Genomic DNA, 25,265 nt, shown 5'->3' with positions numbered 1-25,265 from the left:
TCAGGGTCAGTTTTCAGTTTTTGGGTAAAGGGGTATTTTTAGGGTTCAGGGTCAGTTTTCAGTTTTTGGGTAAAGGGTTATTTTTAGGGTTCAGGGTCAGTTTTTAGTTTTTGGGTAAAGGGGTATTTTTAGGGTTCAGGGTCAGTTTTGGGTTTTTGGGGTACATATACAATATTGCCTATTATTTAATTAAATGTTGTTACTATATATATATGTTTTAAGAAATATGATTAAAAATATATTTTTTTTTTACTTTCATTAAATATTTAATTATTAAAAGTTATTTTAAGTATTGTTAATTATATTTTAGTAATTAATTTTTTATATTAATGTAATTAAACATTGTTTTTAGTAAAGTCGATATTTTTTACAACGATATTTTTGTAAACGATATTTTGTAGTCGATATTTTTGTACTTACCTGTTTGTACATACAAACTCGATATTTTTGTAGTAGATATTTTCACCTCGATATTTTGGGTACTCGATATTGTGGTAGTCGATATTCTTTCAGTGATCCCTCTGCACCACCACAGCCCCGGAGTAAGATCAGAGTGAGTTATACCAGGCCAGGTACCTCCACCACAATTGGGGTCTGGCTCAGAGTACCCCAAGACTGGGCATGCGAGAAAGGATGGCTGGCGAGAAGCGTAGTCTAATGAGGGAGGAGCCATCTTGTTGAGCTCCAAGCTCTGCCACCTATACCGGTTTTTAAAGGCCTTCTCCTTCTTTTGGATTGGGTCTATAATGCGTGAGAGTGCCTTTGACAACCGATTTACCCTAAGGCAGAAGAACTACCAGGCTATAATAAAACATTGGAATGTTGAGATCTCCACTGAAGACAATGGAGTGGTTCTGGGCTTATAATGGCTGGTATAAGCCTTCTGTTCCAACATTTCAATGTTTGTCTTTATTTTACTCCCTTTTTAATTTAGAACATTCTACCCTTAGTGGATGGAATGTAATAATAGCATTATAGCCCTGCTGCCTCAGGTTATACATGTTGTTAAAGGCTATCACTCTTGTTACAGGCCCCTTGCCTGTGAATCGGTCCTATAACTCAGGTTCAGTACCTTCAGCAACCAGTATAGCCCTTAGCTGTAGGCTATGAGGCTATATTAAGAGCTTAAAATATCAAATTTGGCATACTGAATACAGAACACAAATTTGGGATTGCCTCTCCTGGGCCACAGAGGGAATATTTGTATTATTCTTGGGAGGGAATAGAAGTATCAATGTTCTCATAATCATCTATCTCTGACCCTCTGCCACTAAATCAGGCTGAACTGACTGAGCATCAAAAGTGAACAGAGCACAATGTGTACAGGTAAGAGATTATGTTGGTGGAATTTCTTTCCAGCTAGCACCAGGCACCACAACAGAATATTTTAGACGAGCAGCATCAAAGGTTACAAGTAAGCATCTGGATGTAGACCAATCTGCAATTCTATGATTCATGCCTAAACAAATCCAAGGTATAGGCCAACAAACATGTACCCTCTCAATGGCCTAGTGGGTAACTGTTCCATAAGTATAGGCATCTCTTTTTAATTGTAAAAATTTCCCAAATAATACAAACACTGGCAGGTATAACATGTGTTAAAGATGGATACAAATATGGTGAATAAAGTGCCACTGTTATAATTTGGAGACAGGTCTTATTTTGTCAAAATATCAATGCTAACATCTTTTAAATTAAATTGAAACACAATACTATCCTAAACGTAAAGCTCATTTAACAGTTGATTCATTTGTATTAAAATTAGCTGATGTTTGTGAAAAGTGATGGCAAACAGTAAGACAAGGGAATTTTTGTTTTATCTTAAAGGGGCAGTCTCATACTACATCTTGTTGCACCATGAGTGTTGAGGGAGGGTGGCACAGTCTCAAGGTACAGAAAGAGAGGCAGCATGAGACCTTTCCATTCGGTGACTTCAATTTCACAATGATAGGTAGGTTTCTGTGATAGCTCAGTGAATGCATGCTGATTTGCTCACTCACTAACTAATTAACATATTTACTGCACAATGCCCTTGAATATGGAATCCATTAATTACTTGTTGAAAACAATCACTGTAGGATATTCTCTTTCATCCATTTACCTTTGCTTTGATGCCTCTATGTTGTGGTGGCCAAAGAATTGCTAAACAGGTACTGTATGTTCCCAGTGCTGTCCATGCTACTGCTCAATTGATCTGACATTATGAAAACCTGCATATTTAAGAGCATAGACTGCTATGTACTGTTACACATATGATCCAGTCATGGATTTTTTAAGATTAATATTACTATCGTCCAGAAATATATTTGTGTGACTAAACATTGAATTATGACTCAAATGCATAATTCAAAACTAGAGTTTGGTGAATGCCATTAAGACAAAAGTATAACATGTTTTCAGTATTACTATATCTCCTTTGCTGACGATATATTCCAATTGACATGCACCACTAGCCCTGATTCAAACTCAACTATTTCCACTGTTAAATTGCTTCCTTTGACAAAATGTCTGGGTAAGGGGATGGATCTGTATAGGAACACCTAGTATTTACCAGAACATGTCCATTGGTCTTATGTCCAGTTCCATGTCAGAAGGACAGCTCTTTCAGGCAGCCACTCCAGGCCCACTCTCTCCATTAGCTGGAAAAAGTTACTGCCTGTTATTCTTACAGCGAGAAACACAATTAAATTTTTCTCTTACAGGACTGCGTCGGTTTCTCTACGATTGAGTGAGGTAAGTTTTCAGGCATTGTAGAGAGCCTTGCCTCCCGTTTTGGAAATCCACTATTGTGAGTCATGCTCCGGCATGGGACTTCAAGAGATTCTTCTGTCCCAGACTGTGCTATTATGGCAAGAACAGCATCATTCAGTCGGAAACATAAAACGACAGGGGTAAAACTGGTATAGGAAGTTGCTATTTGTCATTACAAACGGTATCCCAGTGTTTGTAATTGCCTCTGCTCAGCCACTTTTCCTCAGACAAATATTTGGAATAGGAACATAAAGTATACTTTTATAGGAGTGGCTATGACAAATTGTTGTATGTCAATAGAGGACCATCAGACAAACTTTTCTGAACTCCTGCTTGAGTCAAAGCTGATAGGCTGGGACCAGATTTAAGGTAGACAGTTTTTTGATTTGGCTGTTACTGTTTGGAGAGACAAACTGCTGTGGACATTCTGATTTGCCAGCTGAAGGAGTTTAGCTTTTGCAAGTTGTTGCTTGAAAAAGGTGCTGTGTATACAGAGCATGTGCTACCCAATTAAGTATGACTCTTGGAAATAATGTACATATATGTATTACTTGTGTCTCTAGAACTGAAGGGCACTTTACAAACTATTTCACTATTGTTATACTTTCTACAGACGTTGTTTGGCCTAACAGCCCTCATAAAAATTCTGTTTATTCTTTTTATTGATTTTACAAATCATCTGGGAATCTTTGCTCAATTTTTAAAATAGTGTTTTATTGGATATTGTGCATGATTTGCAGGACAACAGCTAACTGATAAGGGAGTTTCTCAGGCTTGTGTCCAGGAAAGATGCAACTTCTTCAGACAGCCACACACATTTTTTCCAGTAGAAGTCTTTTGAAGACTGCATAAGGCTTTGATTGAGGACTCCCAAAAAGTCAGTCACAGATATTTCTCTTGACAATACCCCAGTGGAACATTTCGAGTTTGGTAAATGTTTCATGGTCACAATGTAAAATGCTGACCTAGGGGAACAACCATCTGCTTCCAGTCAAACACATGCACTCACATCATGACCTGGTTTGATATGTTGCCTTGCTCAGAGCTTATGATATCAGGTGTCCTTGTATTACTCATGGTTTCCTCATCATTCTTCAGATCTCTGTGAACCACTCTTCAGATACAACTGTCACGTATATCAGCTGTGCAATTTTAAGTGGTAAAACATTATGTAAAGACCAACAGGGAAGTTCTGACTAGGAGAACGATCAACATTAGGATAACCAAGTTCACTCGTTGAAGATCTTGATCCACTCTGAGTTCTCTCAACTAGATGACCAGACTTCACTGGGTTCCATTTTTTGTTTCTATCTTTTCCTGTGTGCAAACGTAGAGCGTGTCACAAGGACTAAGCTCCAGATTGTGCAACTACATGCTGGCCTCAAGGGTGAGATGTGATCTGGGGTTTTCTAGTCTACCTGAAGGCCGCTTAGAAATGTTCTCACTATTGAGTTTCTTTGGTGGTTTATTTGCTTTTGCCACAACTTCTCAACTCTTTATCAAAGTGGTAATTTTTTTACATTTTTCATTTTAGATTTTCTTTTCACTTAAATTTGCTGTGAAAGATTAAGTTATTTATTTATTTTACTATACTGCTGTTGCATTGGTTTGGTACTTACGTGGCTCACAGTTCATTGAGGATGCTCTTGATGCTCACATCAAACTGAGATTAACTAACTACATTTGTTTTGCCTTTTGTTGTGCAGTGTGAGAGCTAGGTCACCAATTACAAGACGATGACCTCTCTCCAACACAGCAAGGTAGGTCAGGTTCCCATTATTACTTACTATACCGCTGAATTTCCTCTATAGTATACCATGTTTGTTGAGAAGTCAGAAGGTCTTACTATAGATGCACAGAGTCATAATGTATTGATTTGAATACTATGGCAGAGTAAGCTTCTTCAGCTCTCTTACTGATAGATGCATTTGACAAAAACATATATGCCCTGAAGTCTGACACTTCTATGCCATTTACAACTGGGAACATTCCGATGAATATCCCTTGGATATCTCCAAATGGAAAAACATTCATGAACAAAGGATTGTTAAAACTAAACCCTGATATTTAATATGCCTTGTGGTATTGATTATGTCTTCTATAACACCTTCTGGCCCTACTATCACAGATGCTGCAGATAGGTTGACATTTCTAAACAGTTGAGTTTTATCTAGAAATAATATGTAAGCATGAGAAATCATTTTGTAGGCCTTGGCTCTGCTTAACTGACTAGTCTGTCTAAAGTCATTCCCCACACAAGTGAACTGAAGAAAACAATTCTCAGGTTCAGATATTGATTAGATTATCAGGATAAAATGTTTCTTTATGCCAGCATTTGCGTTCAATATACATCCATATTGAGACAATGTAAAGGAGATTGTTGGTTTCAGACAAATGAATGACCATTTAGGAATAACCAGTACAGTCAGAAAAAAAGCCAGCCAATGTTGCTGAGGTTTCAGATTCTTTAGGGATGTCTGATGTATTTCGGATGCAAGTTAAACATCACAAATGTTTAGATGGTCAGCAGGAATCACGTCTCCTGTAGTCAGCATGGAGACTAATGAGAATTTTGGAATGTTTACAGCAACTAATGGAAGTTGGGAAGCATATTCGCTGCCTCTTAGAAAGCTCAAGGGTCAGCCAAAGTATTATGTTATTCAATAATGGGCTTTATCAGTTCATGAAATTATAACAAGAGTCAGTGAACCAACGATTAGTGGAAATGTGTTTCTATTGTACTCAATATTAAATAATAATATACTTTTGTATTTTAGCAAGAGCACTGAGTCTGCATGTCTCTTGTGCTACCTCACTATGCTAGTTAATTAATTTTTAGCATTTTGAGGGCTGGATCCTGTTATCATGACTCATTATATTAATCTATGAAAACAAAACGTAAATACTTGAAAAGTAATTGTGGTGCTCATGGCTAGAATATTGGAAGTGCTCATGTGACCTGCTGATTGGCAAGGAGTGGAGTCTTTTTTGAGACACCTTCAGGCATTCACCTGCACAAAAAAGCACATCTGAAGATATCTTCTCTTTAGAAAGTCCTTGGCAGTTTTAGGACCGGTGCGTATAATGGTGTGCCTTTGTGGAATGCAAAGCCGCTATCCATACTTACTAATGTATATAAATTAAAATCATATTTTTTACTTGAAAGTCATTCTTTGGTCAGTATATAGGTTAATGTCAAGCACTATATAATCACAAAAACACAGAACTTGTCCTCAATTCTGCATTGTTCTCACTGTTCATTGTGCTTTAGATATAAGCTGCTAGTGTATTTCATAATGTGATTAAATCTATGGATGCCATCTTCCCAAACAAAAGCCCCAACCTTATTTTGACTTCATCATACCCATGCAGCGAGTAGCCAGAAGCCCATCCAATTCGCCATAAACAGTAGGAAGTATTCTTACTAGAGACGGCTCTTCTGCCTCCTGAGTTGGAGGGGCACCGTCATGCATATACGAAAGGCTAGGGTCATTTTCACTGGCTGCTTCACCATCTGTCAGAGCGTCAAAGGAAGGTAGTCCGTCCTCGTCCACTGGAAGACTGTCCAATGTCTCAGTGAGGACTGCTAGCAGGTTGGCCTCATTCTCTTCGTCTATCTTCTGTAGGAGAAACAGAGAGAAACACACGATTGTTCGATGTGGGACAAAGAAAGAATGCTTTATTCTGCCTATATCTGTCTCTTTGGCTATTGTGGATACTAGGTTATTAGCAATTATACATACATTGTTAGACAGTACATAGCTTCCACATGTTATGTGACCATGATATTGGTACTAAGCTATTCAAACTGTATAAATACACAATCACAAAAAATGACATCAAACTCAGACTCACTAAAGTAAATTCCTACAAAACTTCTATATACCATTTGTGAGAAATCAAATTATTTGTGGACTCAAGTAGGAAGTAGTTTGATCCTTCGGTATTTGCTCTTTTTTTTTTTTTTTAGCTTTGGCGTCAAAGTGCTAGCCATGGGTCTCAATATGTGCATGCTATGTAAACAAGGTATTGAGGCTCCAATCTCAAAGATTTCAAGTGCCAATAACTGTGATGAAACTACAACGGCAGAGTGACAGGCCTGTGTTTGTTAAACAATGTATCATAAAGGTTGTCTTTGAAGTTGTCCTTGTCCAGGCCATGTTTATTTTGTATGTATTCACTTAAGCCATTGTCAAAATTATCTCATGAACACCTATGAAAGCAAAGTATCAGTTTTATCGGATGTTGTCACAGTGTTAGTTTATATTAGATATCATATGTTCGTAACCTGATAAGGCAACATACAACAAAGGTGTTTGTCATTGTATTACTCTTTCACCTTCTTTTTCGCTCTCTCGCGCTTTCTCGCCCCCACTTTCTCCCTTTCTTCAAACTTTTCTGTTGCACAGATGTCATTTATCCAGAAAATTGAATACATATTAAATGCTCAACAGCTCTCGTTTTAAGAGAACTGTTCATACCCAACATCTTTGAAATAACCACACAGAAAGGACTGAAATACATACATATTAAACATAAAAAACTGCGAATCACTCGAAACAAGAAAGGGTGAAGTTGCCAAGGTGTCAACCGCGCAACTGTGCACAGAATTTTAACATGTCAGAGCATCACAAATCACAAAGGTGAAGAAGTTTTAAAAAAAAGCAAATAGGGGGCTGAAAAGCTCTGTGCAAAATATATTGCTGCATCGATACATTATACATGAGGATCTCCTGCAGGTTCAGGCTATTGAAATGGGCTTCAGTAGATACTAAGAAGACAAGATGGACTCCTGACAGACTTGACTATGTACGTAATACTTTAGAAGGTTCTACGTGACATGCACTACAAATAATAAACAGTAGCAGATAAACTATACTCAAAATTAACTGCGCGTATAATGGCTGATAATACAGATGTTATGGCGACTCTATCTAATACACACTTGCAAACCCCATGCCAGTTAGGCATTTAATATAGAAAGACCATCAAAAAACATACTGAATCACAAAGTGACCTACCCTTTTGATCATGGAAGGACAGAACTCCAATAAGCTACAATGGGATCAACCCATCTAGCAAGAGCGATAGGATCTTTCAGCCAGATTCATGAAGCCAAAATCGGCTCGCAAAGAGCCAGATTCTGCGAATCTGGCCCTTTGCGAGCGCTTTTTTTGCATTTGGGATTCATCATCCCAAATGCAAAAATTGCAAATTTTGAAATCGCTAAATTGCGAGGAATTGCATTTAAGGAATCTCTATTTGAGATTCCTTAAATGCAATTCATGAACCATTTTAGAATTGCGAGTTCGCAATCTGGGGCCGCTATTTACCGCGAAGTCTGACTTTGTGGTAAATAGCGAAAACTTAGAAAAATGCACTTTAGTGCATTTTTCTAAGTTGGATGTTACACACACACATGTCCTTTGGACATGTGTGTGCGCAACACCAGTGTAAATCACCATTTCAGGGGTGCTACAGGGTGTCCTTTGGACACACTGGCACCCTTGAAATCGCTTCCTTATTTGCGATTCGCTAATTGCTAATCGCCCATAGGAATGAATGGGGAGTCATTCCTTATTTACGATTAGCAATTAGCGAATCGCAAATAAGGAAGCAGTAGAAATCGCAATAGATTTTGCGATTTCTACATGCATCCCATTTTGCGAGTCTTTAATAGCGATTCCTTAATAATGGCTATTAAGGACTCGCAAAAGAGGAGCATGATGAATCTGGGGGTTTGTCTTTAAGAGATTCCACACTCGAAAGTTGTAAAGTGTCTGCTAGGTGATATGTTAGCACTAATAAAAGCACAAATTAAAACAATAAGAGAGACAAATATGAAGCAGATTTACAAAGTACATAAGCAACTTTGCATGTAAAAACAATACAGGAGAGTCCCTAGGTTAATGATACTCACAGTGGAAGACTTAGTCTTCACTCCACTGAAAGAGTCATATCGCCTTATGTTTCCCCTGGGGTGGCTCACTGCCCTGCCACGGGGAACATGGTCATATCCAAAGATCCCAACTGCCTGGAGGGGATCTCTCTGCTGTGAAGGGCATTACCGCTGCTCTCTTCATAAGAACGAAGCTTACAGCTTGAGTAAAATGTTCCACAAGCCCTTTTTGATTCAAATAACACAAACTCCGAAAGTGAATGTCCCTGATGTGCAAGGAGCATTTTCATCGCATGTGGCGGCCATTTATAATTTTTCTACCGATGTCCACCATTTATACTGGACAGGCACAGGTAAAATGATGACCGTTGTCCCACCTTGAATGCGAGGTAGGCAACCATCACTGTGACACAGCGGTCCTGTGGCAGGCAGACTATGTGGTCAATAGTTACAATCTGGCAGAGCCAGAGGAGGCTCCACCAACTATAACTCAGTAGTTTCACCAACTATAAATAAAGCAGGGAAACCACAGGTTTGGTGACAGAGGAGGAACACTGGTTTAAGGCATTACTACCAGTCAGCTAAACCCTAAATAACATCCAGAAGAACACTGTTGAGTTCTCCATTCAACGAAGATTTGATAGACTAAGCATGTTATTGGAAATTTGAAAATGAATTTGATGTGTCAATAAGCACAAGAAGAGTGTAAACTGGAGAGAGCAGAAGTAGGAGAGGCTCTTTGACTGCCAATACACTGAAGGGATACACAAAAATCCATATTCTTAAAATTCCTGCACAGTCTCTGGACAATGGATCAACCTTTGCCCTTGCCAGACCTCAGGACAAAGGTTTCTCCACCCAGAGAAGCTTAGCAGAGCAAAAGGAATCACAACATCTAAAAACAATCTAAACGAAGCTCTGAGAGGGATAAACACAAAAGAAGCACTGTGAGAAGCGGAAGACATGTATTGCAATTTGTATCCTTGAAAGTTAAGGCTTTCTTCATCTTAGTTAGTATGGAAGTGCACAGAGAACACATATTACAGTAGATGAGCCTATTAATCTCTCTAAAGAGGTCAGATGCCCTCGCACAGGATACATATAAAAGATAAGTATTCTGGAGAAGGACCGGCGGATTGAGCATCTTTGTTATGCTTTTGAGTATCTGTGGCTGGATGACCTTCGAAGGGCTGTACTTTTACCCATCCTTCTAAATTTCTGCTCTGAAGATCATAAAGTTAAGCAGATTTCTGCTCACAGTTACATACACGGAGCCATGCCTCCCAGGAAGATATAGGACAGAGATAATGTTCAAAGAAAGAAACTCCTGCTGCAGTCCATAAACATGTAGGGCATCCAAATATTCATTTTCAGCTGAGAGCAAGAACTGCACGCAGACAGTTTACATTCCACCCTAGGCCGGTGGTACAGACCTCTTGGCAGAAGTTCTAACCAAACAACCTTTACAATCACAAGCCTGCTTGTAACTACTATGTTGAGCAGTTCACAGAAACATTCCAACCTTAGAATACCTTACTTTTCACAGTGGTTTATACAGAGTTTTCCTGATTTTTCAGCATGCCACATAAGAAAATGACTATCTCCTTTGCTAGCTAATTTGCAGGAACACTAGACAAGCACCAAGATGATTTTTTTGAGAGATCAACATTTCATCGAGATGGCAAGTCTGCAGCATTCCCACTGCTCTTTTTAAACAATGACCTGTCCATGGGATATGGACGTTCATGTCCTTGGCAACTCAAATCCCGGTGGACTTTAACCCGTGAGCCCTGACGCAGCTCACCTGATGGAGCATCACAGCAGCTTTCCTCACCACAACACAGCTGCAGTTTATGGAGAAAGGCTGGAGGTACTGTGTGCACTCTCAGCAGCCGATCATGGCATTAGGCATAAGTCAAAGCCAAACTGAGAGTGAGTTGAAATATAATTTACATCGAAACAAATGGAAGGCACGTCTGTCCGGGGAATGTTAACCCCCAATTCTACAGGAACTGACTTGTCTCCCACTTTGCATAAAATCCTGGACCATACTTCAGGTTTCTTGCCTGCCGTTCATCACTCAGTGGCTACCTGATAGATGTGTGTTATACAAATACTACATACATAAATATTTACGAAGTAGTCATTTTTTGGTGCTTTTTTTCTTGACAGGAAACCATGCCATTTAATTTGAACTATATCATAAGAAGGACCAAATTAAAAAACAAATATATGCAACATTTTTGTCATGAAACTGAAACGATAGTTCAGGTATTCAGCAGAACTAGATCAACAGTTGGGCAGCCGAGTCCGGCAACAGCAGGAATGACAGATTGCCTCTCAAAGTAGCAAATTCGGCTAATTTGCCAGGGGCTAGGGAAAAACCCTTAGCCTAGAGTGAGAAAGCCCTAGCATTGAATCTGCTAACTGAACAGGGCCGTCTTAATGTTATCGCGCCAAGCTGGCCAAGTCACTTATTGCATGGACAGACACTGTCATTATCTGCGCCATTAGACCGCTTTCAAAAGACATTCAGCCCCACTGATGCTCAGATGGGCAGAGCGCCTTGGATGCAGGCCCTCATCAGAGCAATCTCAATTAGTTCTTTACAAGCTCAACAATGAGACACCCCAGAGAAAGCGATGGATATGGCAGGGATGACTCTGTTAAACAATTAATGTCACTTCCCATTATTGCACCAGTCCCAATTTACAGAGCAAATAAATCAAAGTCACCACAGATGAAGCCGACTGGCCCGCTAGCACAGGCCTGCTCACAAGTGACAGGGCTGCCGCAGAGCATTAGTGAGTGAAATGACATTGGGAGATAACCTTTAAAAATGTTTAACTATGTCATTACTCCTAATTGCGGTAAATTACTGTTTATCCAGAACCAGATTTAAGGAATAAAAGAGAGAGGGCGGTTGGGGCAGGGATCAGGTTTTATCCAGAATGCTGAGAGCAGCAGCTCTAGCTGGATAAACATCAGAGTCTGAGGTTCTGTGTTGACAAATGAACCAAGAACACAGACGAGGCACACACAGTACATTGTCATAACTCATTGGTAACTCTTTCTCTCACTGGCGTCTCCCTCCGCGCGCCAATCAAGTAATGGTGCAGTAGGGGAGGATTCCATAAAATCAGAGTCTCTCAACTGAGGATTAAAAGCTGGAAAGACAAATAGCTGCAGGCAGGCTGACATAAAAAATGAAACAATTGGTAAATGCCTTTGGATGGAGAGCCTTTGCGTTCAAGATGCAGGGCTCTGAAATGAAGCGTGTTATACATTTCAGCATCCATTGTGACAGCACAGGCAATTGTGCAACAAGAGAAGAACACATCAGTGTTTGCAACACGCATTATGTATGGCAAGTAATATTTTACAACTGAGAAGCTAGTGTATGACAAGGGTGCCCAATGTTGTCTTTGTTAGAAGCACATGTATATCTGGTCTTTCACACCGCTTTAGCTGACTCGCAAGACTATTGCTTTCCCCCCAAAATCAAATATAGTTCACATACGTAAAGGGGTCTTTATTCATCAGGCTTCACCCACTGGGCTTTTAACTTGGCATTCACGGTCTGCTTCCGCCTATCACAGCATACAGCATTGGGCACTAGGCCAGCCTACTTTACTTATTGTCTCTTTTCACTTCACATGACTGCACAAAGCCAGTATGCATTGTTCACATCACATAAATGTAGTTCATTTTTTTCAGTGACTAATCTGGTTCAAAATAAGATTTATTTTCTTTATATTCGCTTTACCAGTTATTTATTTATCCAGCACATTCGTTGTCTATTTAAATTGTTATTTTCTATCTCCTCCGTAGAGTTGCTGCTATTAAATACTTATGTGACATTTTAACACTGTAGCTGCCTGCAATTTGAGTGCTTGGTTAGGTGATAATTTAGTCTTGACTCTTTCACAAACAATAATAATATCATGCATTGTACAGCTGAAAGCCGTAAGATTTCAAAAAACATCACTGGCAAAAGAATCACATGAGTGAATGTTTTTACCTTTAAATTGTGTAGTGCAAGCATATGGCAGCCATGTCTAGGTGGCTGCATGATTCATTTTTTCTTTTTAATTCTGCGACATATACATGCAAAAATAACCATCACATATGCTTTCCAAGAGAGGACCTATTGGCTGTCACTAGGCTTGTAATCTATACACCAATACTCATGAGTTTCGATCAAAGTCACGAGACGTTATTTACTTTGTTAAGCACTTAAAAATAAAATGAACTCCAGCAAAAAACTGAGGGATCAAAATGAAAGTCATACCATAAACCGCCATCTGTCAATCAGGTAGGTGCAAGTTTGAGTCACATTATTCTTTGATATGGAGACCCCAATTCAAGTACAAATACTCATTGACCCACAGATGGGAAACAATGGCCCACAGATGGGAAACAGAAAAATTAAACAAAAGGTGAGTGAAATTTGATAACTGGTTAGGATTATACAGACGTCTCTCACCAGTCGTGAGAGACAATATGGATAAGCCAACAGATGGGCTGAGGTCTTACAACAGAGGATTGGATGGGCTGCTGAAGTACTTTGATAGCCAGGGATTAGTACTGTATGTAATACTCATACATTGTGTGTATGCGGAAATCAGCAAAATATCAGAAGAGAATCTTCTGTGTCTATCAGAACCATATAAGGAGTAGTGGAGGGGGCCTGCACAGATACAAGAGAAGTCAGTCGAGAATGGGGGTGGAAGACCCTATTAGGCAAAAGGCTTAATTCCACCCCATAGAACAGGCCAGTGAGAGCAATTAATGAGGATTGGCAGACTGGAGAGTGGTCACAGAAAATCTGTATCACCGGCCAACCTGACCATCAGTACTGAATGAGGGAATCTTGAAGCCAAAGACAATTCATGGTTAGGCATGGGTAATATCTTGGCTGGGGCCTTATAATATGTTTTGTTTCCATAGTAGTTCATAAGTAAATAACGATGTTAGTATTACTCAAGGTAATGGTGCTCAATTTACTGACCTCAGAAGGATGGAAAGAGGAGTCTGCCTTGTCAGTCAATGAACTGATGACTTTCAGATCGCTGCAGATGTCAGCGGCGAGTGTTAACTGACTGAGCCATAAGAATATGTGCCCTGTACAGCATATGCCTATACAGCGTTCATCAACGCGAAATCAGTTCAGATAGTTCTGGCCTAATGCTACTTCAGAGAGGTATTTTCTCTTTGCATTCTAGGGATAGTGAAGAGGTGAAAGAAAATAAACACGATCATACAGATGGTGTAAGTGGACATGCAGTGGTTGAAAGGGCTGCCGATGGGTGAAGCAGAATAGGCACAAATAGCACTACAAAAGGGCTAAGTCAAAATACTTTAATCGGCTAATCTACAGTTGAGGTGAGAAAAAGGACATCTATTGATCACAACATATTGCAATAATGAATAAAAAGAAATGTGCACATGGAGATGCCAACATTTATACTGCCACATATATATATAATAGAATGAAAACGCTTGTAGTCACATAAGCTTGTAGTTACATGAAAGATGTAATGAAAGTTCAGGTCATTCCATGCAGCAGTCCCCAACCTAACATGGATAGAAGCTGGTCACCACAAGTAGGGGTGAAGGGATTTGAATGCAGCCACTGATGAGTTCATTGAGGCATTAGCAATCATAAGATTTAGCATCCTGTACAAGAGTCCTAAATGAATAGTCAACATTGAGAAAGATGAAAAAGAAGTCTATGGAGATTATTGGGTAGCTGGCCTAGAAAGTCAGACTTTCCTGAGGAGATTTCTTGCTGAAGCATATTTTCAGTGATACACAATAGGGGCCACCCGTAAATTATCTGGAACCAGGGGCAATCAACACATATGAAAAAAATGTTCCGTGTGAGATAATCAGCTATATACAAACATTAGCAATTGTTTGTCAAAGAATGCCAAATGAATTGAGAAAAACAATAACATCAGGCATAGCCAATTTGTATACATCCATGATGTTTAAATACATCCTGGCTGTGCTCAGTGCTCAAGTGATCACATAGTACATGAGAATGAAAAGAAGCATACAAAAGTGTACAATACATAAAATACAATGTAACAGTAAAGATTTGCTGCTGTTTGCTTTGTCACAGATCTTAATGTCAATACAGCAAATAGAGTTACTCAAGAGCAAGTTCAATTAGAATAAGCATTGATGGTGTTGCGACCTGCAAAGAAATAATGGGTTACCAGAACATGAGATTTAAGGAACAAAAGCTATACTCATGTATATCAAAATTAGATTTGTGGTACGGCCATGTCTGTAAATGAGATTACTTACTGATGTATATGCTTAGTTTATTTCTAAAGGGAAAGGGACAAAAAGCAACTAATGTGATGCGATTATAAAATGGTGCAACAAGTGGGCCACCACCTAAAACAAAGTCAGACTTCCTTAGTAATTGTTTAAAATGTCCATTAATGAGTGGCGGGGTATTGATCAACTGTCAAACTCAAACATTTAGTGTAGAAAAATGACAAAATTAGTCTCACCATATATCAGGAGGAGCTAAAAGTATATTTACTCGATGCATCAAGCATACTGACAGTATTGGATAAACCGGGTGTCCCTGAAGGAGTCAGAGAATCAACTGGAAAAAGGACTCTAAAGTGAGCTGAATAGTCTGCTGCGCCCATTCAGAAGTCAGATCACCTAAACAAAGACCCCAAAATGAGCCAAATATTTAGTGGGAGAAGGGAGGGAGACAACATGAATATATAAAAAAAATGTCACCACCATAAATGGAGAATTTACTCCGGTGTGACGAGACATCACCGCAGCAGACGGTGTGCCCAGCAGACGCAATCTAGAGAGAATCACATGACGAGGCTCATGCCATACATCCAAGGAAGCTGCAGGGCGTGTTGGAGAATAGACATAGAAGCTATCTAACTCCGAAGACTAGAGTGGGCCACACAAAAATTGTGACCTCAAGGACTAAAAGAGGCCAGGGAAGAATTAACAATGAATGAGGAAAGTGATTGGCCGAATGAATGTGTTAAGTAATTAGATTTGTCAGCAGCTGTCTATTACAGAGCATGACCATGTCAATTGGTACCACATAGATATACATATTAGATAGGATTTGCATCATTAATCACTACAACCAATGTAATAATGCAACGTAAAAAAGATAAACATATAATATGATAATCTTCAACCTAGTGGAGGTATAAGATGACCTCAAAAATCTGTATAGTTTCACTGAGTATCCCTTATTTAGAAAAAATAATCCAACTCAGCCAATAATGTATGTTTTCTATAAAATCCATCTTTATTATCGTACAGCTAGCCAACCCCTGTTTCGAGGGAGAAGCCTCTTCTTTATGGCTTATAATATCCATCCATAGTTGCATCCATGATACGGTTGTCAAACAATTTCTTAAATGTAGGTTTAAGTTTGCCCCATTTCAGTTTCGGCAATCATGTTGCATCACGTATCAGCAACCTTCACTCGTTACTCCGACTTGCCCAATAATTTGTTTATAAAATTCATACAATAATGACTACGGTGGATTCATTTTAAGAAATATTGAACACTCAGTGAAATTAAAAAATTATTTGAGATTATATTATACCTCTCCAATGGTTGAACCTTAACTTTGATTAGGTTGGTCTTGGAGGGGAGGACGCAGGGTCCGTTATCCTTTAAAACCAAAATATATGTTACCCATATATTTATCATTTATTATAGCATGATAATCTGATCATATTATAACCCTAGATAAAACATAAAACCAATATGCAGTGAGAATCAATATGTCAAGTTGCGATATGTGATGTAATTATTCAGCATGACTCAAATATCCATATATCAGAACCTTAGAAATATAATATTCAAGGCTTCTGCAATTAGCACAATATTTGAAAATGTTGTCATCATAACGTAGCCAAAGACATGTGTGATACTTTAATGTTATGATGGGGCAACACATAAGCAGTCAAAATAAAAGTTAAGAGAGCACAGCTACCATTAATAATGCAGCAAAGTTAAGATGCTGTCCAGCCATGGGTAAAAGATATAAAGTATTCTTTCCCAGTCAGTAAAAGACTTAAAAATTATAAATGCAGTGCTTAATTTGTAAATGAATGAGTGCTGGTGTCTAAAGCTCTACTGAGAAGCCAGAGGCAGGTGAAATTAAAGGTGAGCATGCCAAACACCACAGCTCTGTAGCCTTCAATTCACCTCTGGCCTCTTTAATGCACTGCCAGGCATCCCCTTGCGCATTTATCTCTGTCTTGCAGATTTTTGCGTTCTCTCTTTATTACGTTTTTCCATCTTTCCCTTCCTCCATCTTTCTGCTTTGTGTGTTTTTCCCTATATTGATCTCAGCAAATGTCCAAAAAGGAACAATAAGGGCTGGTCCCTAAAAATAAGTGCCTTTGGTCCCAGTGGTGGCTGGTACCATGAATAATTGATGGAGCAAGCACATCAGTTATTTAACCCACTGACCAGCTATACCTTTAAGGTTAACGTCAAAGCTCTCAATCATGGTTCATTATAAACAGTGTTTAAGCCAAACCATGACTGAGAGCTCTGATGTTGAGGCTGAAGGTAGTGCGAGTTTCTTACATGCTTGTCAGTGAGTCATAAATATAAAAAGAAAATATTTACCTACCCTCTGTATTGCACTGGTTCGCCTCCTCTGGTCCTCATGCTTCCAGTCCTTCGGCACTGATCTGAGGCAATTCCCCCAACCAATCCAGATGAGAGAAGCACCAGGATTGGTTGGCATGTGCTGGCTTGACTCTCCCTTGGGCACTGGGGCCTGTGCCTGCTCTCCAGCCAGCTGTCTAAGAAAGCTCCGCTTGTAGAGGTTTAAAGTGCACAAGTCAGGGTGGCTGTCAGAAGACATCCAGCCAAATTGATATGCACACACTAAACTGGAGTGAGCACCACTCCCCTACTGCCAGCCAGCAGCAATGGCCCGCCCCTCCCTCACACAGGGTTCGGGCTGAAAGCAGTGTAAAATAAAATGGTGATAAATCCTTTTACAATACGGTCATATGTCAACATTCATTTGCAGTCCGCCTTATTCAGCAATAATTGCAGGCCATGATCTTTTGTTTGTCTTACCACCTGTTCAATGACCTGCCAACCTATGCTATTTTTGGAGCATGGAGTCATACCCCACAGCAAAGTGGATTTCCTCATTTGCATCGAGGTGAAGTATTGGAAAGCAAGAAATGCCTCTCAGACTTTGAGCAGATGCTCTATTAGTGGTACAGAGAGAGCAGTGAGTGTCGTCCTTCAATAGGAAATATTGTGAGCCAGTCTAAAGTTGCAAATATTTTATAGAATGCCTCACATCCAATATTATCCCGGCTATTTATGTCTACCTATAGGCAGCTTTTAGCTCTCTATTGTCAAAAGGCCTCTTGTGGACCATACCAAAACTTACAATGGACTTTGGGCCCGCCAATCATTTCCACTGGCTGGCTTTCTTGTCACTCTTATTGACTTGCTTCTGATGTGATGGCTTTTTTTCCTTTTCTCGTTCTTGCTCTTCACACGACCATAGATTTATGCCCATTGTTTTGATTGGCCTATTTGTATTTTTCCACTTCTCACATTTCAAGCATTGCTTTTTTATTATGCTTTCTGCACTCCATGAGAGAACATGTGATTTCTGCTCTTTCCCTTGTACTGCTTCTCCATGGAAATCCCTGCCACCCCCCCAAATGCCTCATGTTCCTTCTACCTCCCCCAACCCAGCTCATCCATTAATTTCCCTACTTCAGCGTATTATGTTTTGGGTCTTGCACTAGACAAAACCTTTTGCTTTTACCAAAATTATGCGTATTGATAGGGGATTTCAAGCAGCCCTCTTCACTCATTGGTCTGCAGGGGTGTCATTCAAATATTTCGACTACTGCAGCATATAGCCTGTGCCACTGGCTAACCACATTTTATCCATTGCCTAACGTTACTGTGAGCAACAGCACTCCGTTCTTTATCGAATTTTACATTCACACACAAAGTAGTTCTATTCAGTGGCAAGGACCACTATGGCAATGTGAGCTTTTTGAGATTAAGATATTTATTTTTTGTTTTAGCCAATGTGTGTTTTTGTAACACAGGCGCGGTACCACTGGTTCTCCCAACAGTAAAGTTTTACAAAAACCATTATAAAAGAAAACAACCATTGTAAAGGGAAAATGCTGGGAACTGACGCCAGAACATTTGATTGTTTGAAATGCTTTCTTCTTACTTGCTTCCCCATCAACAAGCCTTCACTACTCCCCCACCCACATCCCCATCTGCTGCTCCACATCTCCTCACCCCCCACTGTCGTGGTCCTTTTATCAGGTTTGCACAGGAGCTGTAACTTGTTTACTCGCATTTTTTATTTATTTTTTTTATTTTCCACTCAAAGATTCTCCAGCTTGGAACGGGTAATTAATAATAAATAAAATGGTGCCTGTTGTCTTGCCACATGCGCTTCCATGCTTGGTGGCATATGCGCTAACATACGTCAGCATGATGGACCACCATCCTGTCAGGAGGCAGAAAGCTCTTTCTTCGTGATTTGTTTTTGCTGAGTAGCTTTAGCAAAAATCAGGTCGAAAAGGCGAGAACATGTTGCAATGCATGTTGGAAATTTATGCAAGGAAGGATTAGGAATCTCCTTCAACAGCGCCTGCCACAGCAAGAAGATAGGCTTTCATTGGAACGATGCCATACATTGTATATATTGCTCTTTTTAGATAGGATTTGGATACATCATTGTTGTTTATTAAAGTGCTTTGTAATCTAAATCTCACTTGAAAGTTATTCTTGCAGTTAGTAAAATATTTGTTGGCATCTGGATTGCCATGGATATTTGTAGAGTCCACAGGGATTAAATGTTTCACACTGGAATAGCCACTTTGTTGCTTCTATGATTCCAAAGAAATTCTCAGCACAGTCTGACTTCAAATATAACTTGCCTTCTACAGTCAGGAATCTGCCAAAGATGATCAGCAACTGCATATGAATTTCGCTTTGTTTGTGGCTCATCCGTCAGCTGCAGAGAACGTGATTCGACAGTCTGATGCTTATACCAATCAGCATAATTGTTTCGAAAGTAAACATGCTTGCAATACATTTACTATAGTGGGCAGGAGAGATGGCCAGTGCAAGACGTTTTGAAGCCCTATGTGAAGTGCAGCTGTCGCCCCTCTAGTAGAAAGTATGTAGTCTCATTCATAAGCCACACACACAAGCCCACACGCACAAGAAACGCACGTGCACAAACACGCCAACGTATAAAATAGCAAATTAAGATATGGTCATAAACTCCATGATCTGTTTTTGCATTGTGAGAGTACATGGGTGATGTGAGCAGAGCACAACAGATGCAGTGATAAACTGGAGAACGATAACAAGCACCAATTGCTACGTTCATGCGCCCCACATTTCACCGCTGACATTTCAATCAAGAATCCTCCCTACTGTGCCATGTGTGACAGAGTTGTCTGAAGTGGGGACATTGCTAATGAACCCTACTTCGAAACACTCATCACTGCCAAAGCATCACAAGGAACCAGTGCTTTAAATGGAAATACAGAAGTGCTGGTATTCTCTAATCAGCGAACCTATCTCCAGTAACTAGTCTCCCATTAAATGTACTGCAGCAGAGCTAAAAAGTGCAGCTACTCTCTCTTTCAGCTTAAAGAAGTGCAGGTACTCAGTACCAGAACCTGCCTATTTAAAGCAGTGCAATGAACATATGAAAGGCAAATAGCTGATCCAACTACTTAATACTAGATGTTTTCTTTTTAAAGATGATGAATTAATCTCTCTTAATGTATGCAGTGCAAAAAAGCTTGATGTATTGTATTACTGCATTGAATAATTTAAAAGCCTAATACAAATAAGTGAACCATGAAAAGAAAATAGTGTCTCTCATCCCCTCATGGATTCAGCTTGACAACTCACTTTGGGCCTGATTTAGAGTTCGGCAGATGGGTTACTCAAAAATGTGACGGGTATCCCGCCCACCATATTACAAGTGCCGTTGGATATAATGCAGTGGACAGGATATCCGTCATGTTTATGGAGGGGTCATCCCTCCACCAAACTCTAAATAGGCCATTTGTTCTCTGATATCCAGACTTTCTTTAACCTCAAATAATTGTACTCTCTCATGTATGGGATTCCTATCATTCAGACATATGTGTCACAGGCAGTAGTTGCCACTGGAGAAGATGCTGTGCAGGGTTAAAGGTCAGAAAACAGAAGCATGTTTCTCATGCATTGAGATTGCGCATACCTATGGCAAGTGTGAACAAGCATTTACAATGCAATGGTTTCGCCTTTTGAAAAGTTTGAGCTATTGGCACTGTAAATGACAAAATTTGTATTTATGTGTTGGTCTTCAAAACAGATAAATAAATGGCATTGTCATTTACAATGCCAATAGTTTAATCTCTGGCAAATGCCACACAAAAACACACATACAGACACACACAGACCCACACACACACCAACAGAGCCCCCCCCCACACACAGAGCCACACACAAACACACAGACCCACACACACAGACCCACACACAGAGAGAGCCACACACGGAGCCACACACAGAGAGAGCCACACACGGAGCCACACGCAGAGCCACACACACACACACACCCAGAGCCACACACACACACACCCAGAGCCACACACACACACCCAGAGCCACACACACCCACCCAGAGCCACACACACCCACCCAGAGCCACACCCACCCACCCCGAGCCACACCCACCCACCCAAAGCCACACACACCCAGGAGAGCAAGCACAGCGAGGGGGCAGGGAAGCAAGCACAGCGAGGGGGCAGGGAAGCAAGCACAGCGAGGGGGCAGGGAAGCAAGCACAGCGAGGGGGCAGGTAAGCAAGCACAGCGAGGGGGCAGGTAAGCAAGCACAGCGAGGGGGCAGGTAAGCAAGCACAGCGAGGGGGCAGGGGAGCAAGCACAGCCAGGGGGCAGGGGAGCAAGCACAGCCAGGGGGCAGGGAAGCAAGCACAGCCAGGGGGCAGGGAAGCAAGCACAGCCAGGGGGCAGGGAAGCAAGCACAGCCAGGGGGCAGGGAAGCAAGCACAGCCAGGGGGCAGGGAAGCAAGCACAGCCAGGGGGCAGGGAAGCAAGCACAGCCAGGGGGCAGGGAAGCAAGCACAGCGAGGGGGCAGGGAAGCAAGCACAGCCAGGTGGCAGGGGAGCAAGCACAGCCAGGGGAATGGGAACCAGGGGGCGGGGAGCAAGCACAGCCAGGGGGCAGGGAAGCAAGCACGGGCAGGGAAGCAAGCACAGCCAGGGGGCAGGGAAGCAAGCACAGCCAGGGGGCAGGGAAGCAAGCACAGCCAGATAAAATGTAATCACCAAAATGCATCTGTCAAAGTATACAATGGAAATACTGGCCGCTGCTTGATGATGTTGTAGTAATCGGTAGATGAATACTTCCACATAACATATTTAAAGTGCCAGGCATGTACTTTACCTGGAATACAACAGATTTCAACTATACTAAAAATACCGAAAATCTCAATGAACAGCACTATAATCACCGGAAAACCTGCTACAACGGTGAGAACAATAATGGTGTCTCAATAATATATTTTAAGCTTAGTGTTTCGAAGCTGCGAACAATTGCCTTTTTGTATTATAAAAGTATAACCCTGCTGCTATCGTGTTTTACAAATAACCGAATCTGCCGTGTCTCCCAGAAATAGATGCATAAACGAGATGTCTGTTTGCAAGTACCTCACCTGCTGAATCCGACTTCTCTGGAACGTCCGGCCCCACACCCGGAAGCCGGTAACTTCCAACCTGGCACAAACAATGCAGCTTCATAAACATAACCGCTGACTGTCAGCAGCCGTTACGTTGTTTCCACTACTGTACTTTGGATTCGTGTTGGGGTTTTTTAGGAGAAAAAAAGAAAATAACACACCAATGCTAAAAAAAAACACCCACAGTGATTTTTGGCTGAGAAGGCTGCAAAACACCCCCGGTAGAGATAAACTGACTACCAACTAAACAAATGTTCGGAACTCTTTGCAGCACCCCGGGGGTAGTCATACATATGGAGGACCCGGGGGTACTTACAAATGGTGGACGGGGTACCGGTCGAAATTGCAAGAAGACTTCCCTTTCCGTCCGTCTAAACCACGCCTACTCTCGTACACTTGGTTAATATGGAGGTCGAGTGTGTAGGTTATATTTGCCTAAGGCGAGAATGAGATCTTTGTTTGCCGTATTTTGTTCTAGTACGAGGGAAAACAGCTGCGTGATGAAGAATCCAGCCGGATCCGAAACGGCCCCAGTAAAACGTATTGAGTGTGTTCCGGACTCGTTTAAGACTCATGTGTTCTTAGCGTGCTTTGGGCACAGACCAGCAACCTACGGGCACCGTAACATCTCTGCGCTGTGGGGGCCATTTGGCTATGTCTGTGAGATATTGGAATTTTCAGTGTGCACCCCTGCCTATAACATGGCTCACTTAATTGTCAATCAGTAAACCATATGTTCTACTCATCTAGGAGCTAGTTGGAATGTAACACCTTGATGCCAGACACAATGGCACTGAGCTTGTCATTTCCCGGTTGCTCAAGTAATAAACTATGAAACGAAGGCAGCTTTTAAAAAACTTTTTACAAACACTAACAAGATGGCGTCCCAGAGCAAAACAAGCACAGAAAGGGAGCCCCGAGCACCCCAAACCACAGCTGCCAATCAACCCCCTCCGAGCGCGTGGAGGTCCTTTGTAGGCCCGGAGCCCACTGCAGCTGCCTGCTGCGTGTAAGGGGGAGCACGGCTATGCCGGGGAGGAGAGTGGCTAGAAAAACAAGGGTCACATCTTACCTTCCACCCAGAGCTCCTCCACGTTGGTCTCCAGGTTGGCGGCCCGTAATCCGACGGCGAAAGCGCCAAAGATGAGAAGACCCACCGCCAGGAATTTGCCGCAGTTCCTCTGAATGTAGCAGCCCAGTCGGAAGAGCAGTCCCTGGAACTTTGCTCGCAGCCATAGGGGCGCTTTCCGGCCCGAAGCTTTGCCCTGGAGAGGGGGGAGGACACGGACGGCGGGAGGAGGGCGGGAGAGGACACGGACGGCGGGAGGAGGGCGGGAGAGGACACGGACGGCGGGAGGGGGCGGGAGAGGACACGGACGGCGGGAGGAGGGCGGGAGAGGACACGGACGGCGGGAGGAGGGCGGGAGAGGACACGGACGGCGGGAGGGGGCAGGAGAGGACACGGACGGCGGGAAACGTGCACAGGACAGCGAGGGGGGCGGGAGAGGACACGGAGGGGGCGGGAATGGACAGCGCATCTGAATTCACTTTCAGTGAAAGGGGAGGGAACGGGAAAAACGTAACTCCGCCCTGGGAAAAAATCTCCGGAACGTCCCCGAATCTGGTCCGGCCTTGATGGACAGATCCGGCACTCAATGGCTAGCCTCCATTTATGGAGCTAGCCAATGAGAGCCGGGGGACGTTCCAGAAGTCCTTATTGTCGACATAGGATTTCACCTGCGCTGAAAAGCTGCGCAGAGCGCAGCCTTCGGCAGGCGAAACCCAAAAAGGGTGGCGAAAGGGGCTGTATCCTGGGCAGGGCCTTCTAACATAAAACATCGCAATTTCTAGTCCTAGCTTAAGAACAAACTTAAAACAAATTTTTTATAAGATCTTAATTGAGTCAAGAAAGAGTTAGCAACACAAGGAAAATGTTGAGGTGTCATTATGAATGAAGTGGCGACAGCAGCGCTGTCCATTTTGAGATCATATAATTCTAATATAATTGTGCAGCACACCTGTGTTTACTTTCACGTATTTCAGTACCAAAAATATTTTTCGACGAAAGCTGGTCGTATTTGTCTCATAGTCAGTCGAGTCTGTCGAGGGAGCCGAGACACCCATGCAGGCCAGCCTCTGCCTCAACATGGCTGCTGTGGGCAGCATTTGAGTTGCATTCATGTACATACTGGAGCGGGTCTGTTTGCTCCAGAATAAACTGGCTGCATTGGTCTAGATTTCCTCGCACAGATGAATGAATTAAATAATAGCTCCAAGTCCAGAAATGGCAGGAAAATGTTTTCGGTTTGCACTGGAGTGGGATACCAGCTGACATGCATAAATCTTCAAAAGCAATCAGGTGGAATTCATAAAAACACATATATGCTCTTACAACGCCAGAGTGTCTATCTCAAATTCACCAAAATGGCCTTCTCCATATTTGAACGCATCATGATGACTGAGTGCCCACTTTAATGTTAATCAATCAGTAGATTTTTAGAGCTCTTCTTGCCACCTGTGAGGTGATGCATTTGTGTTGTGTTGAATTATTGGCATCACTTGCTTTGTATGTATGCATGTATCGCGTATTTATATAGCGCTAAACTGTCACCCAAAGGGTATCCTGGTGCTTTTAATGTTAATATCAAAAGCAACATTGATCGAACACGTCTCAGAGGCATGCACGACACAGCTAGGAAGCCATAACCAAGGCGCCTGGTTTCAGCTGCCGCTTAATAATACACCAGCTGAACAAAACAATGATATTTCAAGATGCATCAAAAATTATTTATTTTGGGGGGTGCATCAGCGATTAAGTCCAG

At 41.6% G+C, this 25,265-nt stretch overlaps 1 protein-coding gene across 1 annotated transcript in view; it reads right to left on the bottom strand.

The window, feature by feature from the left end:
- PPARGC1A (PPARG coactivator 1 alpha) overlaps positions 1 to 25,265 on the bottom strand; it is a 252,579-nt gene that overhangs the window by 116,176 nt on the left and 111,138 nt on the right. The window contains exon 3 of the mRNA XM_078678397.1: positions 6,177 to 6,371. Coding sequence (XP_078534523.1) covers positions 6,177 to 6,371 — 195 coding nt within the window. The remainder of the gene's footprint in view (positions 1 to 6,176; positions 6,372 to 25,265) is intronic.

This window comes from Lissotriton helveticus, chromosome 2_2 (assembly GCF_964261635.1).
Source record: "Lissotriton helveticus chromosome 2_2, aLisHel1.1, whole genome shotgun sequence".
Lineage (NCBI taxonomy): Eukaryota > Metazoa > Chordata > Amphibia > Caudata > Salamandridae > Lissotriton > Lissotriton helveticus.
This window is presented reverse-complemented; position numbering and strand designations above follow the sequence as displayed.